At 32.2% G+C, this 26,446-nt stretch overlaps 1 protein-coding gene across 1 annotated transcript in view; it reads left to right on the plus strand.

The window, feature by feature from the left end:
• Window positions 1–26,446, plus strand: part of LOC130894723 (lachesin-like) — a 198,861-nt gene that overhangs the window by 139,838 nt on the left and 32,577 nt on the right. The window contains exons 5-7 of the mRNA XM_057801690.1: window positions 8,917–9,029; window positions 19,662–19,847; window positions 24,054–24,246. Coding sequence (XP_057657673.1) covers window positions 8,917–9,029; window positions 19,662–19,847; window positions 24,054–24,246 — 492 coding nt within the window. The remainder of the gene's footprint in view (window positions 1–8,916; window positions 9,030–19,661; window positions 19,848–24,053; window positions 24,247–26,446) is intronic.

The raw sequence follows: 26,446 nt of genomic DNA on the forward strand, positions 1-26,446 counted from the left end.
TGTGTTTATATTTACATTTAGAGAAAACATTTGAATTTTTAATAGTAATGTTCAGGATATCCAGAGAAGAATTTTACTAAGAACAAATGCTTCGAAATAACAGATACAAATTTGTTGCAAAAGTTCTTGTGAAGTTTTGTTATTGTTTTTATATTCTAGGAGGTTCCATAAATATTATTTTTTTATCTCTCCAACACAAAAGCGTGTTTTTATGCTGCTTTTGTCATGAAAATAAATGTGTACTGAAACAAATTAAATACAACTTCTTATTTTTATAATCATCAAACGCCAACTTTCTCAAAGTATTTTCGACATTCATAGAAAAATTTTAAGGAAAAACTGAATTATTAAACTATACAGATCTGGCATTTTCCGATTATTTTATGTTCCGCTTTCTGCGGAACATAAAATAAAAACTGTGAAAACTTCACTTCAAATGGATAGCTCTTCTTTCTCTGTCTAGTTTAGAAAGTCTATGCGCTTCTTACAAAAATCTTAATTTCCTTTAAAAAACAATCAAAGCAGCTATGGAGTTTACGAGGATGTATTGATATCTAGGTAACCTAGACCATTTCCAGGCATAAACAAAATATTGCGTTACCATAGCAACGAACAATAACTTATTAGAAGTGTCAGTGTAAAGTTTGACGTCAAAAAAGTAAAGCAGAGTTACGTAATAAATTAAAAGAAAAAAGATGTCCAATTGGAGTATCGAGCCATCATCAAGTACCTGTATTTAAAAGGGTTAAGAGGTAATCAGATTTACGAAGATAAGCTTAATACCCTTGGTGATTAATGTACTTCGTATGCGACCGTAAAAAATTGGACTGCAAGCTTCAAATGAGGTAAATTTTCCATTGAAGATGATGGCCGATCGGAAAGGTCAGTTTCTGTGTCAGTCCCCGAAAGTATCGATGCAGTTCATGACTTGATTTTATCAGACTGTCGAGTTGGGCTGAAACGGATATCTGAAGCACTGAATACTCATACGAACGCGTTCGTCATATAGTTCACGTCAATTTGTACATTAGAAAAATTACTGAAAAATGGATCTCCAAATGTTTGAATGTTGACCAAAAGCGTGCAAGGGTAGAAGTATCGCGTTCCATCGATTTGAAAACGATGTAGACTTCTTAAACCGAATTGTTACTGTGGATGAAACTTGGGTACATTTCTACGATCCAGAAACAAAGCATTAATCGATGGAATGGCGACACTCTGGTTCTCCAAGACCTAAGAAGTTTCGTGGCCTTAAAATCTGATGGAAAAGTTCTTACTTCAGTTTTTAGAGATTGCCATGGAGTAATCATGATTGATTTTTTGGATATGGGTAGAACAATAGTTGGAGATTACTATTCTACATTACTGACCACTCTACGAGAAAAAATTAAAGAGACGCGTAAAGCTATTCAAAGGTGTTTTGTTTTTGCAGGACAACGCCCCTGCACACAAATCTCATGTTGCCATTCAAAAAATTCGTGATTAAGGGTTTGAATTACTAAAACACCCCTCTTATTCACCAGATTTGGCTCTGTCTGACTATCATCTCTTTTTTGATCTGAAAAAAAGTATAAAAGGTCCTGAATTTTCTTCCAACGAGGAAGTAATAAAAGCTGTGGAGGTCTGGTTTGCAGAGCAAGAAGAAACATTTTTTTTGAAAGATTTAGAAACGTTGCAGGTTCGCTGTAATAAATGTATCCAATTAAAAGGAGAATATGTTGAGTAATAAAATATTTTAACATTCAAATTTTGTTTGGTTCTATGGTAGGCTAAGATTTTGTCAATATATCCTTGTATGATATTCTGGATAAAAAAAAGAGAAAACGTATTAAGAGACTTGCTTCCATATAAAACTATGGATATCAACAGTGCCATAATATTAATAAGATATATTTTTGGAGTTATTATATATAAAGTTTCTCAAACCAAATTTTATTGTAGATCGGTATCTCATAAGACATAAAGTCATAACATATTAATGTAGAAAAATTTAGAATTATATTCGAGTGAGAGTTACATAGCGCTGTATGAATATTGCTAATAGAGCTAAAAAATCTTTGATAGAAAAAGTAGTTTTTGCTTTTTGCTATAATAAAGAGAGATATCGAGAATATTTTATATAGTGAAATATTATTATGAAGTATAATAAAAAATTGTCTTACCAAGATTTTCCGCGTGATCTTCATTCATTATACATATATTACAATACAATTATTCTAAATCACTAGCATCACATACATCTTCCTCAGAATCACTGTCGTTTAAATCCATTACAAGTCTATTTTTCCAATTTTGGGTGCTAGTGTTTTGAACATTCTTTCATTATGAGCTCCACAACGGAGATGCCATTTTTGGCTGAAATGTTATCAGTTCCTGCCTGTCTTTTAAAAGTTCTAAAGCAGTGTGACCATGCTTCTTGGCCACTTCGTCCACAGTATATTCTTTGGCAATAAAAACCTCTTCTTTGTATAATGTTCTTCGAAATATAAATCTAATCAATCAAGTAGAAACTCCTGTACATCCGCTTTGGAAGAATATTTAGTTAGAAATTTGGGAATTCCAGAAATTCAGGAATTTGTCTTGAATGATACGAAGCGTTATATAACACAATTAAACTGTTTGCATATAGTGCTGGTTCCAAGTTTCATTCGAACCAATACTCAAAATGGTTCCCCCCAATATGCTTCGAACGTAATAATGAATTATTCTCCCAACATTGTTCCTCACTACAATGTTTTATATATTTACCTCTTCAATGAGGTGCTTTCGTTACACATTTCCAATTATTATTATTTGTCCAAACTCTACGAACAGTATCGTGGCTGTCAAATCATGTTTTATCCAAGTAATAGACTTGTCTTCCTGCATAGGATATGGATATACCGTAGATTGCTTAACAAAATGAAGTTAACCTATGAAGTTTGATTTTTTTAAAATTCCTTTTACGTCTCCTTGTCATACTTTGCTTTTTAATTTTGTAAAGTGAAGTCTGAGAAGTATTTGTCAAAAACATTGTTTCCTGGATAGAATCTCTTCTGAAATCCCTTAACTAAAAAGTTGTTGAAAATAGTTGAAATCACTTCTTGAGCCTCTGTTGGTAGATTTAGCCGTCTTATTTCAACTGTTTGGCTTCTTTGATCTTGAAGACACGTTTGCCACATACTTTATTGTTCTCAGAACTAATATTCAAGAATAATTTGAGAATTAATAACCCGCTCACTTGCACAGCTCAAAACTAACTACTGACTGTGAACCGGAAATATTACTAAATGTACCTGATAACTATTGAAAAAATATTTGGAATTACATATAATATCTTACTTACGTTCATTATTTTCTCAATATTATTCGATTTAGTAACCGGTTTTATTTAGGAATTCCAATGGATTAGTTGTTTATGAAATATTGTTATTCATCTATACTTTCAAATAATTCACTTATTGTAAAAATATAATATTATTAGTTATAATCATTATTAAATAATGTAATGTGGACTATTTCCATGACAATAGAAAATGTTGATGAAATGACATCAAGGTTGATAAAATGATTTTAGGATGAGCAGTAAATTTTTACCTCAAAAATATTTTTGACTCCATCACAATAGAGTTTATTCCTTACATAGACTGTATCAACTTTTTGTGTCTTAGTGTAATTTGTTATATGAATTTCCTAAATCAGCAACCTTTCAAAAAACATTTCTTGAATTCTAGGAATTTTGTTTATATTTTTATTTCAAATAATTTTTTATGAAGAGAAATGGCGTAACATAAATCAGTTTTATATTGGCTGCAAATATATTCCGTATTAAACCGTTTTCTCTTGTCTTGGTATGTTGCACAAATGGCAGTATATTAGGCAGTCGGAGGCAACTCAACGATCAACTATTTGCATTGGTGAAACATTCTCAAGAGACGCGTCAAATATCGTAACAAGAAGAATCTAATATTCTTTACCTCGAATGCCCTGAATACCACACTAGTTTATACATGTTTCCTTTCTCTATTTTTATCCATTCTTACATAACATGTAAATTTAAGGTTGCATGTTACCAGAGAGTCATGACATGAATGTTTACTCGTTTGAATAGCAATCGCTGCTTGAAAGAAAAAAAAAAGAAAGAAACGCTCCAGTGGAAATTTTTAGTTATTGTATTCCAAATTATTTGTTAATAATAATTAATACAACTACCTCCGATTCTTAACAAAGTAATACATACATTACTCGCATTGAATAATAATGAAAACTCTCATAGGGTTTGCTTATAATTAGATTAAATATCGTGAAGCACTCGTCTTTGATATTTATTATTAGTACAGGAGGAAAAGACAAAAAATTCAGGACAATAAAAGTTCATCAGGATCTTTGTAATTTTCCGAATTTTAATTTAGGGCGTTTACAGAAGATTTCCTGATTATTCAGATATTCTCCAAAGCTTTCCTTCCATCAGTTGCCATATTTGTGGACCTACAAATATTTCCTGTTCAATTTTTGCCTCTTAGAATTTTGAAATTTCTCTTTTAGATATATGAATCCAGTGCCATATTTAGGTTTAGATATTACAAGCTTTTTAATCGGTTCGAAGTATTGCACAATTATGGTAAAACCGTGTCAACAGGGTTCACTGAAGGATCATTTTAATATTTGTAGCTGTAGTGTAATCAAACTTACTATGGGTCTCTTGATCGAAGACAAATTTGTATACTGAATTGTGTACTTGGAGTAAATTGCTATGCTATGCTATGCTATGTTTGATCCAAACAAAAAACAAATAAATCATCAGAGAGCATGAAAGATAAGTTTTCCCTATTAATCGACTGAAATATATCTGAGTATTACTCCCAGTTACTCCTATTTATTATTATTATCATCTTCAATTTTTTCTGTGAATACGAAACCTTGCATCACAACCTGTTTATTGCTTAAGTTTTTGAAAAAAAATTTCGTTCCTTTCCATTTTCACATTGCATGAAATATTCTGTAATTTTCAATGAAAATTGATCTACACTCTTGTTATTTGGATTACCCTGTATAAAATAGAACATTGAAATACCATAAGCACACTGTTTTGGACTAAAGTTCAAATTGATAACCAATGAATATATTTTTGGAATTATATCATTGGTATTTTTGAATATTAATCATTCTCTTATCCATATTTCAAATATTCTGAAATAATCTCGCTTAATTACATAATATTTATTCCATAAAGCGCCCCCGTTTTCATAATTAGAGCTTTTGACTAATTGGATATTCTACCAATGTATCCGATGTATAAGAATAACAAATCAGTTTTGTCATAATGAACAAACAGACAAGAGATAAAATAAAGTATACTGAGACACTCATCTTATTTTCTCTTGAATAAATGTTTGTTTGTTTAGAAGTGAGATTTCATTTTTCCTTGTTGATTCTAAAAGCGAAGAATACTCACAAAACAATTCTAATACTCATTATTTTGAGAAGTAATGTACTTTGAGAGACGGTTTATTTAAGTATAACAGTTGCATACTCATGTTGGAACTCCATTCTCAAGTTCTTTGCTGAAAGAAATACCTTCAAACGCTACAAATTGATATGATTTGAAAAGTTGACGTTTTTTGATGGCATATATGTAGGAGAATGACTTAAAACTTAAAATTAATTAGTATACGAGTGTGATTATTAAGTGAGTGAGTTATTAAGCTACAGAGTTGAAATTTACAATTTTTCTAGATAGTATTCGTCACACTCTACATACTTTTGCCACCTCTCCGGAAGCTTTTTTCGTAATAATCTCTCGGCTTGACACGTAACCATTCGCGCACTAAAGATTCTATTCTTTCGAACCGCAGCCCGCCTAGGGCATATTTGAAGGAGTAAATGAATAATAATCGCATGGTGACGAATCGGGACTATAAGAAGTGTATTCCAGTGTTTCTTAACTCAATTCATTCAACGTTTCCATCGTAAGCCGAGCTGTATGCAATTTGCGTTGTCTTTCAGCAATATCGCACTACGGACTGGAATATCGCATTGTTTTGATAAGTAAACAGATTTCACCGTGTTCTTTAGGATATTACTATGGAACTGCTTGTTCACAATTCGTTGTTCAGTGGTGACATCAACCGCAATTACTCCTCTCATGTCCCAGAACACGGTACTCAACACCTTCCTCACTGACAATGTAACCTTCGCTTTAACTGACGAGCCTTCATCTTTCTTTCTCCACTCCAAATACGCGTTTACAATTCAGAATATGGTGGTGTATCCAACTCTTGTCTGTGATGAAAATTCGTTACAATAATTTTCTTTTTCCTCTTCATACCGCTGCTGGAGATGCGTGCAAAGTTCCCAACGTTTTAATTACTGCTTAAAATTTTGAGGTTTTGGCACTCATTTGACTGAAATTTTTTGGTAACCGAGCCATTACTGCATTACATGTTCGGTACTACTTACGCAGATGCCCCAAATGAGTTAATTTAAAGTGCTAACGTTCTCATCGGCAACACTTGTTCTGGGGCGCCGGGCATGTGGAAAGTTTACTACAAATTCTTGATCTTCATGGATAGAGATACACTATTTATACAAATGAATTTGTGGAGAGACACACATCCCTTAATTGCAATCTATTTGACCAAAATCCTTCTCACTCATTTCTCTAAGTACAGTAAAAAGAGAGGTTTCGCGGTCAAAGACCAGTCCAACATCCACTGCAGCGACTATTACGACACTAAATTTTTCACACATTTATTAAGAAATTCCGGTTTACATTTGAACCACTCTCCAATAAAAAAAATTGGGATCTTACTAGAAGATCACTCCAAATTAGGATATCTTACCTAACCCAATTAGACATTTGACTAGTCAAGCTGATTATGAATAATGTTATCACTTACAATTATTGAAAATTATCAGATATAAAATCTAAAATAATAGCATATGCTGATGATTTGATTATAATAGCGAGGGAACGGAAAAGTTTCAAAGACACATAAGAAAGCATGATGAAAAATTATTAATGACAATGGTTCAGCAAGATTAGAGTGGTCTCAAGAATAGGAAAACTGGCCTAGAGCTCAAGAGTATTTTCTACAAATAAATTCAGATTTGGACTTCATCCAGATAGTAGACGAATGAGAGTATATGAAATAGCTCAGGAGATGCACTGTTATTGAGGTGCCAGAGTGATGGAATTAGCACAGGTGGAAGAAATCAGATTTTTTAAGACCAGCTTATTATTCTTATACTTGGGCTAGTTGTAGTTCCATATGCTGTTGGAAAATAATTAAATAGCTAATTAAAGAAACGAATGTATATGTTTGGGACATCATACGAAGGAAGGTTATGCATTAAAATATTTTCAATTATATTAATATCTAGAGCTACTATTAACTTAGATCATACTGATATTCCTTATAAAGATTTTTTATTATTTTTGATATTGTAATGTTATTTTCAATTATTTAAACATTTTTTAATCTCGAAATAGGCGCGATGAATTTACACACAGTGTATCTTACTCTCGTAATTCTAGTGTCTAATACTTAGACACTGAACTATTCATTAACACTTAAAATATTATTTATCTGAATAACTCAACTTGTTATTATTCCGATGTATTCACGATGACAAATTTTTAACTAAGTCAGATTCTAGAATCTTCAATTTCTGGAAATCTCAAGTTTGCCGTAAAAGGTCTTCCTAGAAACAGTAATAAAAATGTGGTTTATATTAGCGGACGAGTTAACAATGGGACAGAAGAGGCCAACAAGGTATATTATTAGAAAGAAATCTCTAAAGCAACAAAAATGGAAATGTACAAAAAGCAAATCACAGGCCAGTTCTCACATATATATTTATGAATCTTGGATTTTGACAGAGGAGACCAAGAGCAATATGGGACAACACGCCAGGCAAAATCTTTGAAAAAATGAAAGTCTGGTAATATGAATTCTCGGAAATAAGGGCATTAATAAACTGGAAACTAAACTACTGATATAAAAGACATCAACACTGTTGGGGACTGGCACCACCTCTTGATATGGATCATTGTCCCATATTTGCGTTTACCCTAGGAGCTAGATATCGTGTTAAAACCGTAGCCTCCTTACCACACGGTAGACGAATATATGCATTGTCAGAATTAGCTTCTAGAAGCTCAACCTCTCCTACAAGTGGTTAATAATTGCTTTGTCCCACTTGTTCTTTCAAGAACACTGGGCCAGAAGTAGACAGACAAGAAACAACTGATTTGCTGATCTTCGAGGATGATTGAACATATGTTTATGTGGCGTGCAATTTATTGCATCGGGATGTCTACAATAATATGCTTGGCACACCGTGGACACAAAACAAATATAAAAACAAATGCTTCTCGGTTAAAGCCTCTTCAACAAGTAGCTCCCCCTACTGGTAACGACTCTCTTATACGTGTTCTCGGAATGTTTGCACCTGTTTGCAACCTCGGGGGTAAAGGCTTCACAAAAATGAACTTCAGGCATAAGAGATATACCTGACAGTGACAGTTTCCCAAATGATGAAAATTGAGATGATATCCTCGTAAACAATTATCTGTAGATGTGAATGTTGAATATTTTGTCATTTGTAGTGATAGAAAATAAAAATATTTGAAAATCCAATAGTCTAATAATATATTTTGTGTGAAGTAGACCAGTAGTTTATTATAAAGTAAATAAGGGCTCTCTCAACTATAGAGCTCAGCTTTTATCTTGAGCGGGAAAAAAAATCACTTCGGATTATAGTTAAGGAGTGCGCCATTTGGAGATATTTGAATTCTCGTGTTGCTACGACTATGATTTCGTATACAGAACACGTCCGCGGTTCGCTTTCACCAGATTATACCCGCGAATATCTTTACTTCACTTCACTTATCTAGTTGGCAAGTCTATGCAGTTATCTTTCGTTTTGTTACAGGTCAAATACCCGATTCCGAGCCGGAGTTCTTAGCTCCCCTGGAGAATCACACAGTCACCCAGGGACGAGATGTCTATTTCACATGCGTTGTTAATCACTTAGGCGCTTACAAGGTAAATCCTTCACAATAAATCTTGTTCCTTGCCTAGAAATAACTACAATTTATATGCTCTGTCATTGATAAATATTGTTAGACCAGACGCTCTCTACTACCGCAACATTAATTAATGATTCAGTTTCTGCTTTTTTCGGATTACCTTCGGTTTCTTGCTTGTTGTTTCGAATTAACTGCTATCTCAATTAAGAACCAAGCTTCCTAGATAAACGGAAGTTTAGGCCACGAAAACAGATAATCTTTAGGAATCCTCACTCAATTATATCAAAAATTTATAATATATGAAATAAACGTAACAAATTTTGTCATTATGAAAATGCTTTGGATCCATGAAATGGAATAAAATTATTTCGGTTACTTTATGAAAAAGAAAAAAAATAACTGGCACCAAAGTATAATGAGATTATCACGAGTACTTTTCTTTCTAGAGAAATATCAATGCCAGAATTTGAATAGAGGTTTGCGTGTTTTTATGTATTTACCACAGGATATTCAAAAACAATTCAATTATTGGCATAAATATTTATATGATGAATAATTGTCTTATACTCTCTATGATCTATTTGTTGTAACGATTAGTAATGCTACGGTTTAGCTATCCCTAAAATCCACATGAGTACCAAGACTCTATATCATCATTTGATCAGAATAATGTACAGATACTTGGAATTTATGTACAGAGTGAGTACAGCTTGATTGGAATAAATTCAAGAGTTAATTAGCTTAAAAGTATGTGTAGATAATAAAAATCCCAATCACGTAAATGCTCAGAATGATGTTCACGTACTATTTGATAATAGTTTGTAGTTAGGTTAGTGAGCAGTCAGGAACCGCTGCGCATATAGGCCTCGTGATAGGCTCGTCGAACCTCACTTAAGACTACTAAAAGTCGATGTCCTTTGAAAAGATAATTAGTTACCTAGGCCTGAACCTTCTAACCACAATAAGCAAACTGTTTCTGTGCTCTTCTATGTATGCAAAGTTTGTCTTGAAGCAGACTACTCATAGATGTAATAGCTACACTTTCAACTATGATAAGAATGCATTCTGTGATTATTTCGAAATAATGTCAGAGAAAATTGGTCCTATAACTTTGTTTCTCACAAGTATTGCCTTACCTCATTTCGTGTGGTTTCTCATTAATGCAATATTGATCGTTGAGTCCTTATCATTTAACATAAACGTAGATTCACATAAATACAGAATGTTCTCTACTCGAATGTTGTTTTTGTTCAGTTTTTTTTTTCACAACACAGCAGTCTTTTTCCAAGATCATCTTTCATTAATCCCTAGACGATTGTAATTTTCTAATGATACTATTAATCTGACAATTGGTTACGTCTAATAACCTGAAAACGCTGACATGTTTACACAAAAATGTTGAGGACAGGGTATCGAAGAGATAGTTACTTTGCTACTATCGATGGGATTATTTAAAGATGCTATTGATATAGGAATTTGAGCCAAACGTCAGGATGTATGGTCAAACAGAAAGTATTGCATAATATCCAGAGTGATTTGTTAGAGGATGGAAAACTATTATGAATATAACGAAGAAGAAGACACGATCTGTTCCTTTCCTTGTCAGATAAACGACGTCAAATGATGGAAGACGATACGGTAGATCGTTTCGAAGAAATAGCAGAATTAGAAATAGAAAAAACTTCATTCTGGGTTGAAAATCCTCACAACAAAACTTTAAGAGAGAGAAAGATGGAAAGGTGGTTGAATAGTTGGCTAATTTTTCCAAATTGGAGAGCATGAAGGATAAAATAATGGCCTTAGTACGAGTGAACCAAAATCAATTTGGGTCGAGGTTGCTCGTACCAACCTAACCTTACCTAGATATCTGCTTTGTAGATTATAAAGATTTGAAAAAATATTTTCTCATGTTTATTCTTCAACCAGTATTATGTTTTCAATTGTACTTTCTTACAGATAACGCACCAACTTGGATTGGATTAGAACTTAAATCGTTTTAATTAGAAGATAAAATATTCTAGCAATCAACTATGCCGTTTTTATAAATATTAGATTTTGCTGTTGAAATTTTACATTTCTTTTATCTACTTTTAAAAAACGTATTTCACATATCAATAACATAAGAAAAAAGTGTTCGTATGTTTTTCATTTCACAACATCGGAATTTTTCATACATTTCATAATTTTGTACTTGAGGAAAATTGTATCTTTATTGAATTTTTTCTATTTTCTCTTCTACATTTGCTATAGTGAATATATTAATAACAATCAATTTATTGATATATACCGTTAGTTTCTTGAAGTATGCTTTATCATAACACATGTTAATAGTTGAAAAAACAAATTTTGTAGATCCAAGTAATATATTCTCTTCTTGCAATAAACTTTTTTTATTACCATTTATTTCCCCTTGAGGGTCAAATAACAGATTCTTAATCAGCACAAAAACATCTCGACCGCCCTCGACCGCCTTGCGGTTCGCAGGTACACCCCATCTCGACCAGACTATTTCTGTGAAATATGTAGTGGTTCTCGCATACTGTTTCTCAACGACGCGGACAGCAAAAAATATGAGTTTGTTGAGGCCAGATTCAAACTGAACATTGTGAGTTATCGGGACATTTTAGATTGAATAGTTGAATGAATCTGCTGAACGAGCGATTTGCATTTAATCTTAGCCTCTATGATCCTTTTCTTAGAGAATATCGCACTTTTCTTTCTTCTAGTAGTTATCGAATAAAATCTTTAACCTATAAGGTACAGCATAAAAACCTAGGAGAGGTATCATTGCCCTAATATTAGAAAATATTGTATGTACAGAACTTTTGATAATAATTTATTTTGTACAACTTACGTTAGTGTATAGAGAAATAATTCTAAGCACTTTAGAAATTCAGCTTAGACTCAAAAAAATTTAATTCTCTTTTTATTTTATCAGTTATCAACCAATTTTTCTGTCTCTCAAGCATAATAATTTGTAATAGTTAATGGCACTTCTAAATTTCCTGCCTATCCTAATTTTTTCATTCCAAGAAATTCTATTTTCCTCTGTGAACGAATTGGTGTGTATATGTGGATAACAATAATTGATCTCATTTCAGTGGTAAGAGGCTAGTATTTATGACGTTCTTCAACAGCAGATAATTTGAGTCCGTTCTCGTACTATTTTATAAATATAATTCAACAACCATCTATTTTCATCTATGATACGTAGAGTTTTCTGAAAGTCTTTCATATATTTATGTTTATTCTAGTTAAAGAACAAAACATACGAGATATATTGGAAATTTATATTCTTCTTACGTTCATTCGAAAAATAAGACTTCATCAATTTATATTCAGGGGCAAAACTAGTTCTCCATTGCTTAAATGCAATAACAATTCATTCCATTGTACTTATCTGTCATTCCCATATGGCTTCTTTTTAATAATAATAAACATAATAAACATAAACATTCAAATCTTTTCCCATTATACTTGATATCTGTCCAGTTGCATTTTTTAATTAGCAAAGCTTCGCATCATGGCCGTTCAAAAATTAGGGATAATATAGTAGATGTCGACGTCAGATAGATTTTTTTATTTTGAAAAGTTTCTCCCAATTTTGAAAATAACAGACTTTAAGTTAACGTCAACTCATTCAATCGACATTCTCAAGTAAGCATAATTTAATGGTTATATATTTGTATTGTCTTGTAAATTGAACCATGAATCTCCAAAATGATTTCAATTAAATAAAAAATATCCCAAAACCAAAGCTTTGTTCAATGAATTAAGAGAATTGAATTAATACTAGAATAAATCATTCGTAAATGAAATTTCCTTACTTTCTTGGTTCTGATTTTCGATATTTTTGGAATTCTTTTTATTTGAAGCGTCAAAATATATCAGTAGACGTCAAAGCATCAATCTACTAGAATTGTCTTACAATCCCACACCTTTCATTTCCACTTAATCGGTTTAATTTTCAATTCAATAGTCATGAACTTGGCAATCAAGAGGAACTGATCTTCAGCTGGTACAAAAAAATACAAACTGATTATCGATTATTTATTACATTCGCTCTATTTGTTCCAAGACAATAATTATCAGGATTTCGCAGCTTTTTTCAAGCACTTCAAAAGAACAACTCGAAATAACATCCCGAAGTTTTTCATTTCACCTATATTTTTGTTTGTTATTTGACTTTTAAAAAGAGTATAAAGAAGATTGATCACAGATAAAGATCAGAAAATAATGTGAAGTTCTTTTGGTGTCTCTAGTAGACCAAATATATTATCATAAAATAATATATTGAGATTTTCCTTTCTGGTTATCATAAATGAATCTAAATGAAATAATTTCTAGTTTCAATTATTATCTTATGATATCTATTGTTAGTTCTTCATCAAAGGAAAAGTTGGTGAATATCAATCATCATCAAGTATGATTGTGGAGATAAAAAATCTGTAATGTTTGTTTTAATTTAATTATTACCATATTCTCTATGAAAAAATAGTCACTAAATAATAGTTACATATATTTCATATAACTGAATCAGCACCTAGTGCTTTCCTAATTTTTGTTTTTAAATGTTGCATCAAATTATTTAAAACTGAATCTGACGTTTGCCGGAGTTTGTTCGAATTTGTCTTCTCTATTTCTTTTTTATGCTGATACCAATTGGCAATTACTTCACGTCGTTCGTTTTGTTTCATATTTTCCATAAGTTGAACTGAGCTTCTATCAGAGACGTAATGTTTATGCTTGACATTTGACAACCTCTCAATTACGAGAAATAATTAATAATATTCTCAGTCAACGCCTACTTATGTGTTAAGCTGTGTAAAAATGTACGTATTTTTTTGACCCTACATTCTTAGGTTGAAAATAAATTGCATAACAATGTACATTTCCATAAAGTACCAGCAATCGAGCTGGATACTTACTGTATGGATAAAATTAAATGACTCAATCATTAAAAATGTCTATCGCCCCATCACAATTATATCCAATATTTCTTTCAAACTCTATTTTGTTTTCCACTACGTCAAACCATCCATATGTAATAATATGTAAAGCAATATACGACAGCACGGTAGACAGGTTGGTCATCTATACATATTTTCAAATATTCTTCTTCCTAATCTATCTAGCATTGGTTAAACTAGTTCATTTATCAATATTTTAAACTCATTCTTCACAAATAGAAAACATAGTTACTTACCATGGTTTCAACTTAAACTTCTAAAGTGCTCAGTACTTGGGTCGTTACTATTTTTAATATTCATAAACGATTTTACCTTGAAAATACACTATAATAATTTCCTTTATGCCTCTAAAACTATATCATTCTATTGGTGATTGCCACTTACACTTTCTTTTAACATTTGAATATCTAATACCTTACATTTCTAATAATTTACTGTAAAGATCTGCATCATTCAAAGACCTTGGTGCCACATTTAATAGTGAATCAATTATATATTTATATTATCTTTAGTGAAGCTTTGGGAACCTTGGTTTAGTACTGACAAATTGTAGGTAATTTACCGACGATAAAAGTGATCTTGCTTTTTTCATGCATTCGTTCTTCCAAAACTAGAATATCTCTGCTCTTATATGAAACCAAAGCTTCCAAACTCAAAACAGCAAAATAAATAGTATGTTGAGAAAGTATGATAAATATACAAAGGTCAGCATAAGCTAGGGAATGCTCTCGAAGAAACGGTTATAAGTCTGACAACGCAGACACAAACACAGTTGTGTCGTCGAGTAGACACGTTTTCACAATGAATAACGGATACAGGCTCACGCTTCAAGAAAGACTTTATTTTGTTACATCCTATCTGTGTACGAAGGCGGATTACGAAACTATTTCGAATTTCAACAACAATTTCCTAATTGACCACTATCAAATAGTTCAAAATTGTGGAAGACGTACAAGAAATTCTTACAACCCGGCTCTGTTGCCGACGCACCACGTTCTGTACGACCGGTATCTGGAAGAACTAACGAAAATATGGAAACAGTAGCGCTGGTTAATTGAGCAGTCGAAACAATCCGCAGTGCGGCTATCGGAGCAACTTCAAATATCCCATCGCTCTTTACGACGAATGCTGAAACGCATCGAATTTCCCGTCCGTGTCTCCTCCAGGCACGTCAAAAGGATGATTTCGATCACAGAATTGAATTATGCGAGTGGTTCCTCAGATGCACTAAGGATTATCCGCAGCTCCAGCATTCCAGTTTGTGATCGGATGAAGCAACCTCCAAGATGAACGGTACGGTCAATCAGCATAAATGCGTGTATTAGGACGACCATAATTCTCACGTCTTAATTGAAGGATATATTGAAAAATTCTTAGCCTTCTATAGAACCAAACAAAATTTCAATGTCAAAACATTTTATTACGTTGGAAGAAAATGTACGACTTTTTAAACTTTTTTTAGGAAAAAGATAATAGTCGGACGGAGCCAAATTCGCGTCTTTTCTCTTTAATTTTTTCCCGTAGAGGGGTCGGTAATGTCGAATAGTAATCTCCAGTTATTCCAGTTATTGTTCTACCCTTATTCAAAAAAATCAATCATGATTACTCAACGGCAATCCCAAAAAACTGAAGCAAGAACTTTTCCAGCAGATTTTTGGACACGAAACTTCTTAGGTCTTGGAGAACCAGAGTGTCGCCATTCTATCGATTATTGCTTTGTTTATGGATCGTAAAAATGTACCCAAGTCTCATCCACAGTATCAATTCGATTTAAGAAGTCTACATCGTTTTTAAATCGAGCACAGATCGAACGCGATGTTTCTACTCTTGCACGCTCTTGGTCAACATTCAAACATTTAGGGATCCATTTTGCAGCAATTTTTCTCATGTACAAATTGACGTGAAATATGTGATGAACGCGTTCGCATGAATATTTAGTGCTTCAGATATCCGTTTTAGCCCAATTCGACGGTTTGATAAAATCATGTCAAGAACAGCATCGATACTTTTGGGGACTGACACAAAAACTGGCCTTCCCGATCGGTCATCATCTTCAATGGAAAATTCACCTCTTTTGAAGCTTCTAGTCCAATTTTTCACGGTCGCATACAAGGGACATCGATCACCAAGGGTATTAAGCATATCTTCGTAAATCGGCTCACCTCTTTACCCTTTTAAATACAGGTACTTGATGATGGCTCAATACTCCAATTGTTCGATTTTCACAATTTCGGTGGACATCTTTTTTCATTTAATTGCTTGCGAAACTCTGGTTTACTTTTTTGACGTTAAACTCACACTTCTAATAAATTATTGTTCGTTGCTATGGTAACGCAATATTTTGTTTATGCATGGGACTGGTCTAGGCTAACTAGATATCAATACATCCTCGTATGTAGATAAAGTATACCTACCCCTTGTGAAATAGCTATTAATATATTATTAAAATCAGACCGATTGAAATGGTAATCCTGAGCACATTTTTGTTCCTGTAGGTTTTCAATTTTATTCGTCCCTGACTTAATATTATATTGCTTGCCTTTATTGTCATTCACAATATTCTGAACATACAACTATTTGTTTATTTATTTATATCACTATTACTGTCATTTTTATTATCTATTTATGATTAACTCAAAATTATTTGCTGGCTCTATAAATGGAATAAATGACCCAACGTCCCTACTCAATTTTTTTGCTGTAACAATCTCTCAAATGTCTCATACTACTTATCAGGTCCATGTTAACCGAAAAGGAAGTATACGTCTTGATTACATTGTAAAAATTTCCCGGAGGTCACACAAAAATACCCAATCAGACGTGCAACAAACACTTATTGAGTTTGTACTTCTTTCACAAATCCAACTCACTCCCTAATAGAATCAGTAGCTATACCTTTTATCAAACCCTGAGAATTGAGCGGTTCTCCGGACGAAATGAAATTATATAAAAAAAATCTCGTGCCCTGTGAATTCATTTAACTTTCTCATGACATTTAAATTCAGTTATCCGGTTGGAGTTTCTATTAAACTTTTTCTTCTCGGATACAAAGGAGTTTAGTTTTAGGCGGTTAACGGTAAGCTTTGTTACGTAAAATTGATTTTTGCATTGATGTCTTTCCTTAAAATGGTCGAATTTTTCTTATATTCATAAAAAGACGCTAATAACATTGAAATGTTTATCAAATTTTTTTTACATTTTCACTGCAAATTGTGAATCCGTAATTTTTCAAAACTTTTAACATTGTGTTTTATCAGAAACGTACTAAAGAGATTCTATCTTAAAAATTTTAAGTAAAAGTAAAAAGTAGGTAACACTAGGGACTATGATGTCCAGAACAGCAGTGACGGATGTGGATGGATATTTGATCTGGGGCGGATGCCTACCAACAACTTGTACATATACAGAAAAGTGTTGGTTAATCCTATTGTATCTGATGTCCAGTTAAGGACTGTTTAGCTAGCCCAGGCCGGGCTAGGCAACCTGTCAGGGAATTCAAAAATATGTCCAAAATATTTCAGCCCTTTTTGTTTAAAACAAGATGGCAAAGGTTTGGGTTTGAGGTCACGATCGCTTTGGTTGATGCAACTCCATTAAATTGTTTCGATAAATAACTGTACGATTTTGAAATTTGAATTTGAGATATGCCTTCAAAAGCAGAAAGAAAACTGTTATTTCCATGTACGTTTAGAGATGCCAATGAACCAAGAGATGAAGATGAAACGGGAATTCGAGTTGGCTATCTGAAGAATGTGGTTGATCTAGGAGCTAACTACTAAACTACCACTAATTCAGATCTATACGCACATGGTCAAGTGCATTAGCTTACATCACCAAATACCAAAATTTTTTCGCTGGAATAAAGATACGATATTAAGATTGATTAAATTTGACATTTTGAGTGCTTTAAAGTATTCTGAAAAATCTTATATTTGTAACTTTTTCAAATTTCCATTTGAAGCTCTCCACGAATCTCTCCTACTTATCCATTTTCTGAAGCACAATTGCTTTGGTTTTTAGAACATTCCTTATTAGATTTTTTCCAAAATAATCATAATGATTCCAGTTATTAAATTCCGTAATACCTGTTCATTATTAGCGGATACTGGCTACTTTACTAAATTACTCGCTACCTGACTAAGTTACTAACCTTGTCTAAATCAGGTATTATGTCGGATTCAATATGTGGAAATTCCTATGTCCAAATTTAAACATGTCGTGACTTGTTATGGCTAGTCTCTGGTTTTATGAAGAGTAGAATTGCTTTATTTTTCTTTAATATTTTTCTCTTTGTTCATCGTCAGCGCAGTACGCTATAATAAGTAATATGGAGTGCGATAAATATGAAATTCATATAATCCGAAAAATTTACGTTTGAAGATCATTTGCACTCAGATCGTTAAGCTGCATGGGATACTAAGGTTATAGGGGAAGTAGTATCCTATCCAGGATAAGAACCCGTCAATTATCGGACTCTCTTGGATTGTTTAAAATACCATTTTTCGCCATCTAAAATCATTAGAAAAGATCTTTAAAAGTTGTTGATTGGTACCACACTTTCCCTGCCGAGAGATGGTCGTTCCATTAGATGCATACCATAATTCTTTTCATCGAACATAATTTATGAGACATTTTCTCAAGAAATCTATCCATGAAATCTAATGTTATGATCCGTCAAACCACAATTTTTGTGTGGCTGTGATTATTATCATTGTGGCAATATTAATTCTACATACTGTTTTTGTTATGTTACAGTTTCTTTTCCATACTTGTTCAAAATTCTGTGGTAGGGACTAAAATATTTATTCAATAAACACTTGCTACTAAGACGCATATTATAAATGTTTGTATTATTTATATCTACAATCATTGGTCTTTAATAGAAATATTGCTTTTAAGTGAATCATTCCATAGAAATTGTTAAGATTAAATGTTTTGAATTGTGAAAATTATTCGAAGGTTCTTCAAAATTTATTACCGGATTATTTTGAAGAGGTTTATCTAACATCCAGCCATTATTCTAACAACGATATGGAACATACTCGAAGTTCAATTTATTGTTCTATCACTTTGATATTTAGACTTAATCCCATCGATATTTGCTTTCAATTGAATTCCATTTAAAACACAGATAACGAATGTTTTATTAAAAATATAAAATTTCTAAAATTTTTAAATTCTTAACCATTTGTATTGTATGAATGAATAGCATGAGAATTAATTTGTGTTATCGCTTCCTAAATATACCAATACACACTAAATGATGGAATAATAATATTTTATTGAGAAAAGTCAACACTTTTGGTTTTGAATTTGAGAAATGATTAAAAATATTTACAATTTTCAATATAAATTGTCATATAATATTTAATAAAAAACATATTGATTATTCTGATGTATAACCCGAAATCCTCTAAGTCTATCAAAATATTGAATTACGGCTTCCAAATAACGTTAAAAGAAACTTTTGTATTTGAATATGTTACTAATAATTTTATATAAAAGATGACTCTGTATATTCCATTCTAAACGGTAGTAGAGATTTAATACCCTAATTTTGAGATATATCTTCAGTGAAATTTATTGAAAGAACATTCCCATGTCTCTCTGTAAGAGTTTCCTTTGAATATTGTTCATGTTCATTTTCCTGAAATAATATTTTTCTTTAAAAATTTTAGGTTGCCTGGATAAAGTCTGATACAAAAGCTATTTTGGCAATACACATTCACATGGTGGCTCAGAATCCTCGTCTTTCTGTAACACACAATGGACACAACACGTGGAAACTACACGTATCTAATGTACAAAAGAACGACTCCGGCACGTATATGTGTCAGATAAACACAGACCCTATGCGAAGTCAGGTAAATGATATAAAAGAACGTTTATGAGTTGATAAAAAAAGCTGAACCAGGAAAAAATTATAACTAGCTCCTAGTCTGCTTATTATTTTGTGATCTTATTTCATTATATAGGTTGAGCTGAATTATTTGATACCATGAGGATGGCGCAAGAGCAATGCTTTCATCGGAAGTATGATAATGATTTATTACTAGTCCTTCCAAATTTATTTCTTTTCCAGTAAAGAGATATGAAAATAAAATAGAATAAACTTTACAAGATCTGGTATCTGCAATACTAGAGAAGAGGCGGAAAGGACTATTAATTATTGTATGAGACAGTAGAGTTACAAGCAAAAAAGATTTGATATGTGAAACTATCAATCAATTGGTACAAAAAAATATACAGGGGCTGGAGTTAATCAGGATTAGGTAAATATGGCAATTTGACTTGAATGAATCAATGTTAGATATCCAGATATAGCAAAGGATTCATTGTTTTTCAACTTCGAAAACTTTTCATTAATTTCATAAAACTAAATAGCTATAATTATAAAAAAATCAGAAATATTGCATAGATCTTAAAAACAAAGTTTTTCAAGACACTTTGAATACTTTTTTTAAGTGATAATAACCATAAAGTGAGAACAGTTATTTATTATACAAGTTTTATGAGACACTATTTTGTCGGACGCGTTTCTTAGAGCAAAGCAACGAGTGGGTTAAAATTTTTTTTCTATTTTACCACTATTACGAGGATATATCGAAAAATTCCTAGCTTACTATAGAAACAAACAAAGTTTCAATATCAAAATATTTTGTAACTCAACATGTTCTCCTCTTAATTGACGGAAGAAAGAAAATTCACGACCTTATCCAAAAAATCAATCATGATTACTCCATGGCAATCCCAAAAAACTGAAGCAAGAAGTTTTACAGCAGATTTTTGAACATGAAACTTCTTAGGTCTTGGAGAACCAGAGTGTCGCCATTCCATCTATTGGTGCTTTGTTTATGAAATGCACCCAAGTCTCATCCATAGTAACAATTCGGTTTAAAAAGTCTACATCGCACGCTTTTGTCAACATTCAAACATTTGGGGATCCATTTTGCACTAATTTTTCTCATGTCCAAATTAACATGAACTATATGATGAACGCGTTCGTATGAAATATTCAGTGCTTTAGATATCCGTTTCCCCCAATTCGACGGTCTGATAAAATCATGTCATGAACTGCATCGATACTTTCGGGGACTGACACAGAAACTGGTTTTCCCGATCGGTCATCATCTTCAATGAAAAATTTACCTCTTTTGAAGCTTGCAGTCCAATTTTTCACGAGTGCATACGAAGGACATTGATCACCAAGGGTATTAAGCATATCTTCGTAAATCTGCTAACCTCTTAATCCTTTTAAATACAGATACTTGATGATGGCTCGATACTCTAATTTTTCGATTTTCACAATTTCGGTGTACATCTTTTTTCTTTTAATATATTGCGTAGCTCTGTTTTACTTTTTTGACGTCAAACTTTACACTGACACTTCTAATATGTTATTGTTCGTTACTATGGTAACGCAATATTTTGTTTGTGCATGGAACTGGTCTAGACTAACTAGATATCAATATATCCTCGTAGAACCTGCTTGCAAATTATACTAGGAAAATTGTGGTAACTAAAATTGGTTGGTAACACTCATAAACAAACTAGAGGAACAATTTAAATTTTTATTTGTTTTGCTTGAAAATACAAGGAAATGGGCGAATAATTTAATTGCATAGGTACCTCCAGAAATACTTATAGTGGCAGAAAAGACCATATATAATTTGCTTCCAAAAAAGTCGTGCACCGTTTACGACCATCAGAAATTTCGATAATGGTGCGATGCTAACATTGAGCACACACTAACGGAAAATATTATGCTTGCTCATTTTGTGATCCACATTTTCGAAGTTGTAGCCCTGCTTGCATATAGAAAAATGTTAATACTTCGAACTTCACGCTTACATGAAAACAAAACCTAAAAAAGTTTTGATGATATTCATCGTTTTATTTCGGAAGCTGATGATAATGTATAATTCGCAATGGAAGGAAGTATTCACTTATATATGTAATTTCTCACAACTACTTTATGTACATCAAGTTGTTCTTATTATCGGTTATGCTGGTAGTTGTCGAAAAGAAGAGCTCTCTAAAATGTGTATAGCCGATCTTGACATAAAAGCTGATATTATTATAGTATCTATAATCAAAACGAAAAACGATATGTCACAATTTGTAATTACAGAGGAGTTATGGATTTACATTATAAAAAAATATATATTAATATGAGATCTACTATCCCAACACATAAGCGATGAATATTAATTTATCGTAGCGGCTATTGCATTAAAATTTCAATTGGCATAAATAATTGGACAAATTGTCACGTTCATTTGCCCAATATCTGAAATTTCCAGATTCTGAGCTTTATACTGGTCACTCTTTTTGGAGGTCCAGTGTCACTCAAATGCAGACGGTGACTCGGTTACAATAAAATGGCGTGGAGGTTGGAGATCCTCATCTGTTGCAGAGGACTACATTGAAAATTCTATCAAGAAAAAAATGGTAGAAGCTTAAATTTTTTTTCAGAGAGATCTCAACCAGCAACAACATTTTCTTCATGTTTATATGATAATAGCAATACCTGTTGCGGCTTGGCCCGCGGTTTATTGAACTTCGCGTAATATAGGGATAAGTCAATGAGAAATGACTTATGTATTCTACACATTAATTCAATTTGGAAGTGTTATGAAGAAAAGACACATTATCATTTAAAAATTACGCACATTTATTATTTATACGATAAATAATATAACAAATACATACATACATATCATTAACATAAAGATATTAAATAAATGATTTATTATTAAAGTGACAATGACTACAAAAACGCAGAACAAAATATTGTATCATATATAATTTATGTCAATACTTCTCTGTAAACCACATTAGTTGTTTTGCCATCTTTTGCTAAAATAACTAAACTTGACGGAGAACTTACTCGTGAACAGGCTACATAAAATTGACCATGGGAAAAACAGTTCTCTCTCAAATCGATTCCTGCCACTTTCAAAGATTGACCTTGTGATAAAACGGAGAAATTAGTTTTTAGGTATTCACACGGCACCCATTTTTAAAAAAGAATTGCTTTAATATATCATTTCGTCATGAAAAATTGTTAAATATATGGTTCCGTAATAAAAATTTTTGTTCAACTCTTTGAACCCTTTCGTCGAATTATGAAAATCGCATAAATTGGTTTTTAGGTATTTGTACGGAGAATGTTTTAGTGCAAACACAAAGTCGATATCTCAATTAGCGGCCAAGAAAAACGAAAAAATCTAATTTGCAAACATATTCCGTTTTACCCCTTTAAAATCGAAATTTACCCCTTAAAAATCGAAATTTTCGCAAAAACCTATCTTTAAAAGCTTTGGCTGGGCGTTGATGAGTGAAGGAATCAGTCAGACAGTCAGGACATCCTCTTTTATAGATATAGATAAGCAAATCATCATTCATCCTACAAAATTGAGCTTACTGGTAATCAAAACACTGGACAAAACTAAGTGTCAACTGAAAATCCACAAAATATACCTGTTAATGCAAAAGACCATCAAAGTATTCACTAACAATGCGTAGTTTAGTTTTTTGTTTATTTTTTCGTTGAGTTACTAATTTAATTTAGCACCAAATATCTCTTCCCTTTAATAAAACAATATTCATTTAAAATACTTGTTTCAAATTCATCATAATTGATCATAGACGCACGAAAAATTATACAACCACAGCTGAAATTCTAAGGTTATGTTCAACTCTTTAGATTTTCGTTGGTCGCTTCAAATTTTCCGTATCGTACTGGAGCTTAGTACCACGAACGTTTGTGTTTCGTACTGACTATGTTATAGGTGCAAACTAGAAAAAAAATATTTTACTCTACATCACATATGGATGTTACCCAATCTCATAGTATCAATTCCACCTTTCAAAAATTAGAGATTCACTTATGTTAGGAACTTGCTTATCGATGTTACCTGGCTATATTTCTGATAATGTTGACAGGTATGTAGCTTAGAGTTCGCTATATCCGGCCTAAATATTTAAAACCAATGACTACAATTTTACCTGGTTCAGCAGCTAGATTAAACAATTCAAATCTATTATAAGCAAACTCAATTTTTCAGATGGGTAACTTAGAAGTAGTGATATCACCAGATATATTATCAGACAACGAACCTAATGACGTTACTGAAACCGTTGAAGGGGGCACAATCCGCCTGAAATGTAAAGCCACGGGAGTACCGGAGCCTACTGTCGCTTGGAGAAGAGAGGATGGGAGTAATATAATCTTAAGGCATGAAGGAAGGGATAAACAAGGTAAGATTATTTCTTATATTTTATATTAGTTTGCTAAATTATTTGAAAAACGTATTAGGATGTGTATAGAAGGGAAAAATTTTTGTGGTAATATTAGAAAGAAATATCAGCACTTACTTGTCTTTGTATGCGACATTTTGTCGATTACATTTTGAAACCAACAGGTATTATATTTTTGCTTTCCTAGTGAAACGTTGAGCCTGAGAAATTGAATATTAGTTATTTCTTAGTTAACTTCTAAACAGAAAATTTATCAAGATTAACATGTGATGAATTACGAAATGATAAAAATGAAATATTCCATACCATTTCAGTGAAAACAAAACATCAAACTTTTTCAAATTAATTCTGAAGTTACATTTCATACGTCACTTACATAACCGCTCCGTTTTTTATACATTTCTATTAAACCCATTGCTTCCGCTGTTTTTAAGAAATATCTCCTTAAAAATGTCAATTTTTTCTATTAGAAAGTGATTTTTACAATAGATTTATTGTAAAGGAAAAATTGGGTTACACGACAAACCACTAAAAATAAAAGCACGAGACACGTGGTTTTGATAAAACAGTACTCTCGACTGCTTTTCAGGCTTTTAAAATTTCTGATATGTCGACTCCAGATAAAAATCTTTTCGCTCACTGAGAGAGAAAATACATATTTGTTAATAGCTACATTCTCAAATGTAGAAAAGGTTTAATTATATGATATACAGGATTGAAAAACATATGAAAGGTTTTGGAAACATATTAATTAAGATATAAGTTTCATAATGAGTATATAATTTAACTTATAACAAAGGTAAACCGTAGATTGTTTCCTGTTCTATAACTGCTATGAAAAGTAATGTATTTTTAATAGCTTACTCAAATTCAAAATCATATATTGCTCATAAATATTATTTCCCACTTTTTTCACACCTGTGGAGGGTACAGAGAATGAGAACAATATGTTTATATAAATATTGTGTTAGATGAGGGTGACGACACATTAGCATGAGGGTAAATTTTAAAGGAAGTACCAAATATTATTTAAGTAATTCAAGACATTTCACAATCATTTATAAGTTGTTAAAATTCTGAATAATAAACTATGATATTAAACTTTTCAACTCGACATACTTAAATTCATCTAATATTGCTACTTTATACCATAACCTTCGTCTTCACCATCTGTTTTTGAACTGTGATTTATGCTTTACAGCTGGACACTTTTTAAAAATTTCTCTGTCAGATTATATAATTTTAAAATACATAAAACAAATATTCTTTGACTAATTGATTTACCAGAAAAACTTCCAGCACGGAAAATGTAGTAGACAGGTAGTATGGCTAAAACAATTGCAAGTTTTTCAAAATTAGGAAATCCCCATCTATATCGAGGTCAGTGCCATAGAAGTTCGTCAACAATTTTAGTAAATGCAGGAGGGGATATATTAGCATTAAAGCACCATGTGAGGATAGCAATCCGGTACCTTAGCAGAAGGATACGTCGGGTTTATTAAAAATAAAATTAACGTTGCTATTAAAGTCTTAAAACCCAGTTGAACTCCATACTGAAATGGAAATAGTAAATATATTAAATAAACAAAATTGTACAAAAATATTTTAGTGTTATTTTAATTCCACTAACCATCAAAATGGATAGTAAGTTATTCGTAGTATTCTATGAATTTGTGTAGTGTCAGATGAAGTATATTGTGCCACAAACCTTTATACGCGTCACAAAAGTTAAAATTTTCCCACTTGTTGCACAATATACCATTTTCATTTAACAATGTTAGTAGTGTGACTAAAGTGAAAAGGGTGCAAGTATGTAGACCATTTCATTTTTGATTGAGCTTACTAAAAATTCTCTTATATTGAAGGAGCAATCGTTAATAAGGAAATACAAAGAAGGATCAGAACTTATACTTATTATCACACTAGTAAGCATATCAAAACAGTCTTTCATCAAGAAGTAAATCTTACAGTTTCATGATAATATATAGGTCTTAAATATTCAATTCTTTTTGCTTTCATGTCCTTTTACTCTATTAAAGCTCCTGTTATTTTCAGTTTTTTCTCACCTGAATCCCATTCTTTTAACCAATCTTCTAAGCGAATTCATTTGCCAGTAATATTCATCCCAATTTCATCACAGCTTTGGCTACTTTCTCCTGCAAACTGCTCAGATAAATTTTTACGGCATCCTATTCTTTTC

This window comes from Diorhabda carinulata, chromosome 1, assembly GCF_026250575.1.
Source record: "Diorhabda carinulata isolate Delta chromosome 1, icDioCari1.1, whole genome shotgun sequence".
Lineage (NCBI taxonomy): Eukaryota > Metazoa > Arthropoda > Insecta > Coleoptera > Chrysomelidae > Diorhabda > Diorhabda carinulata.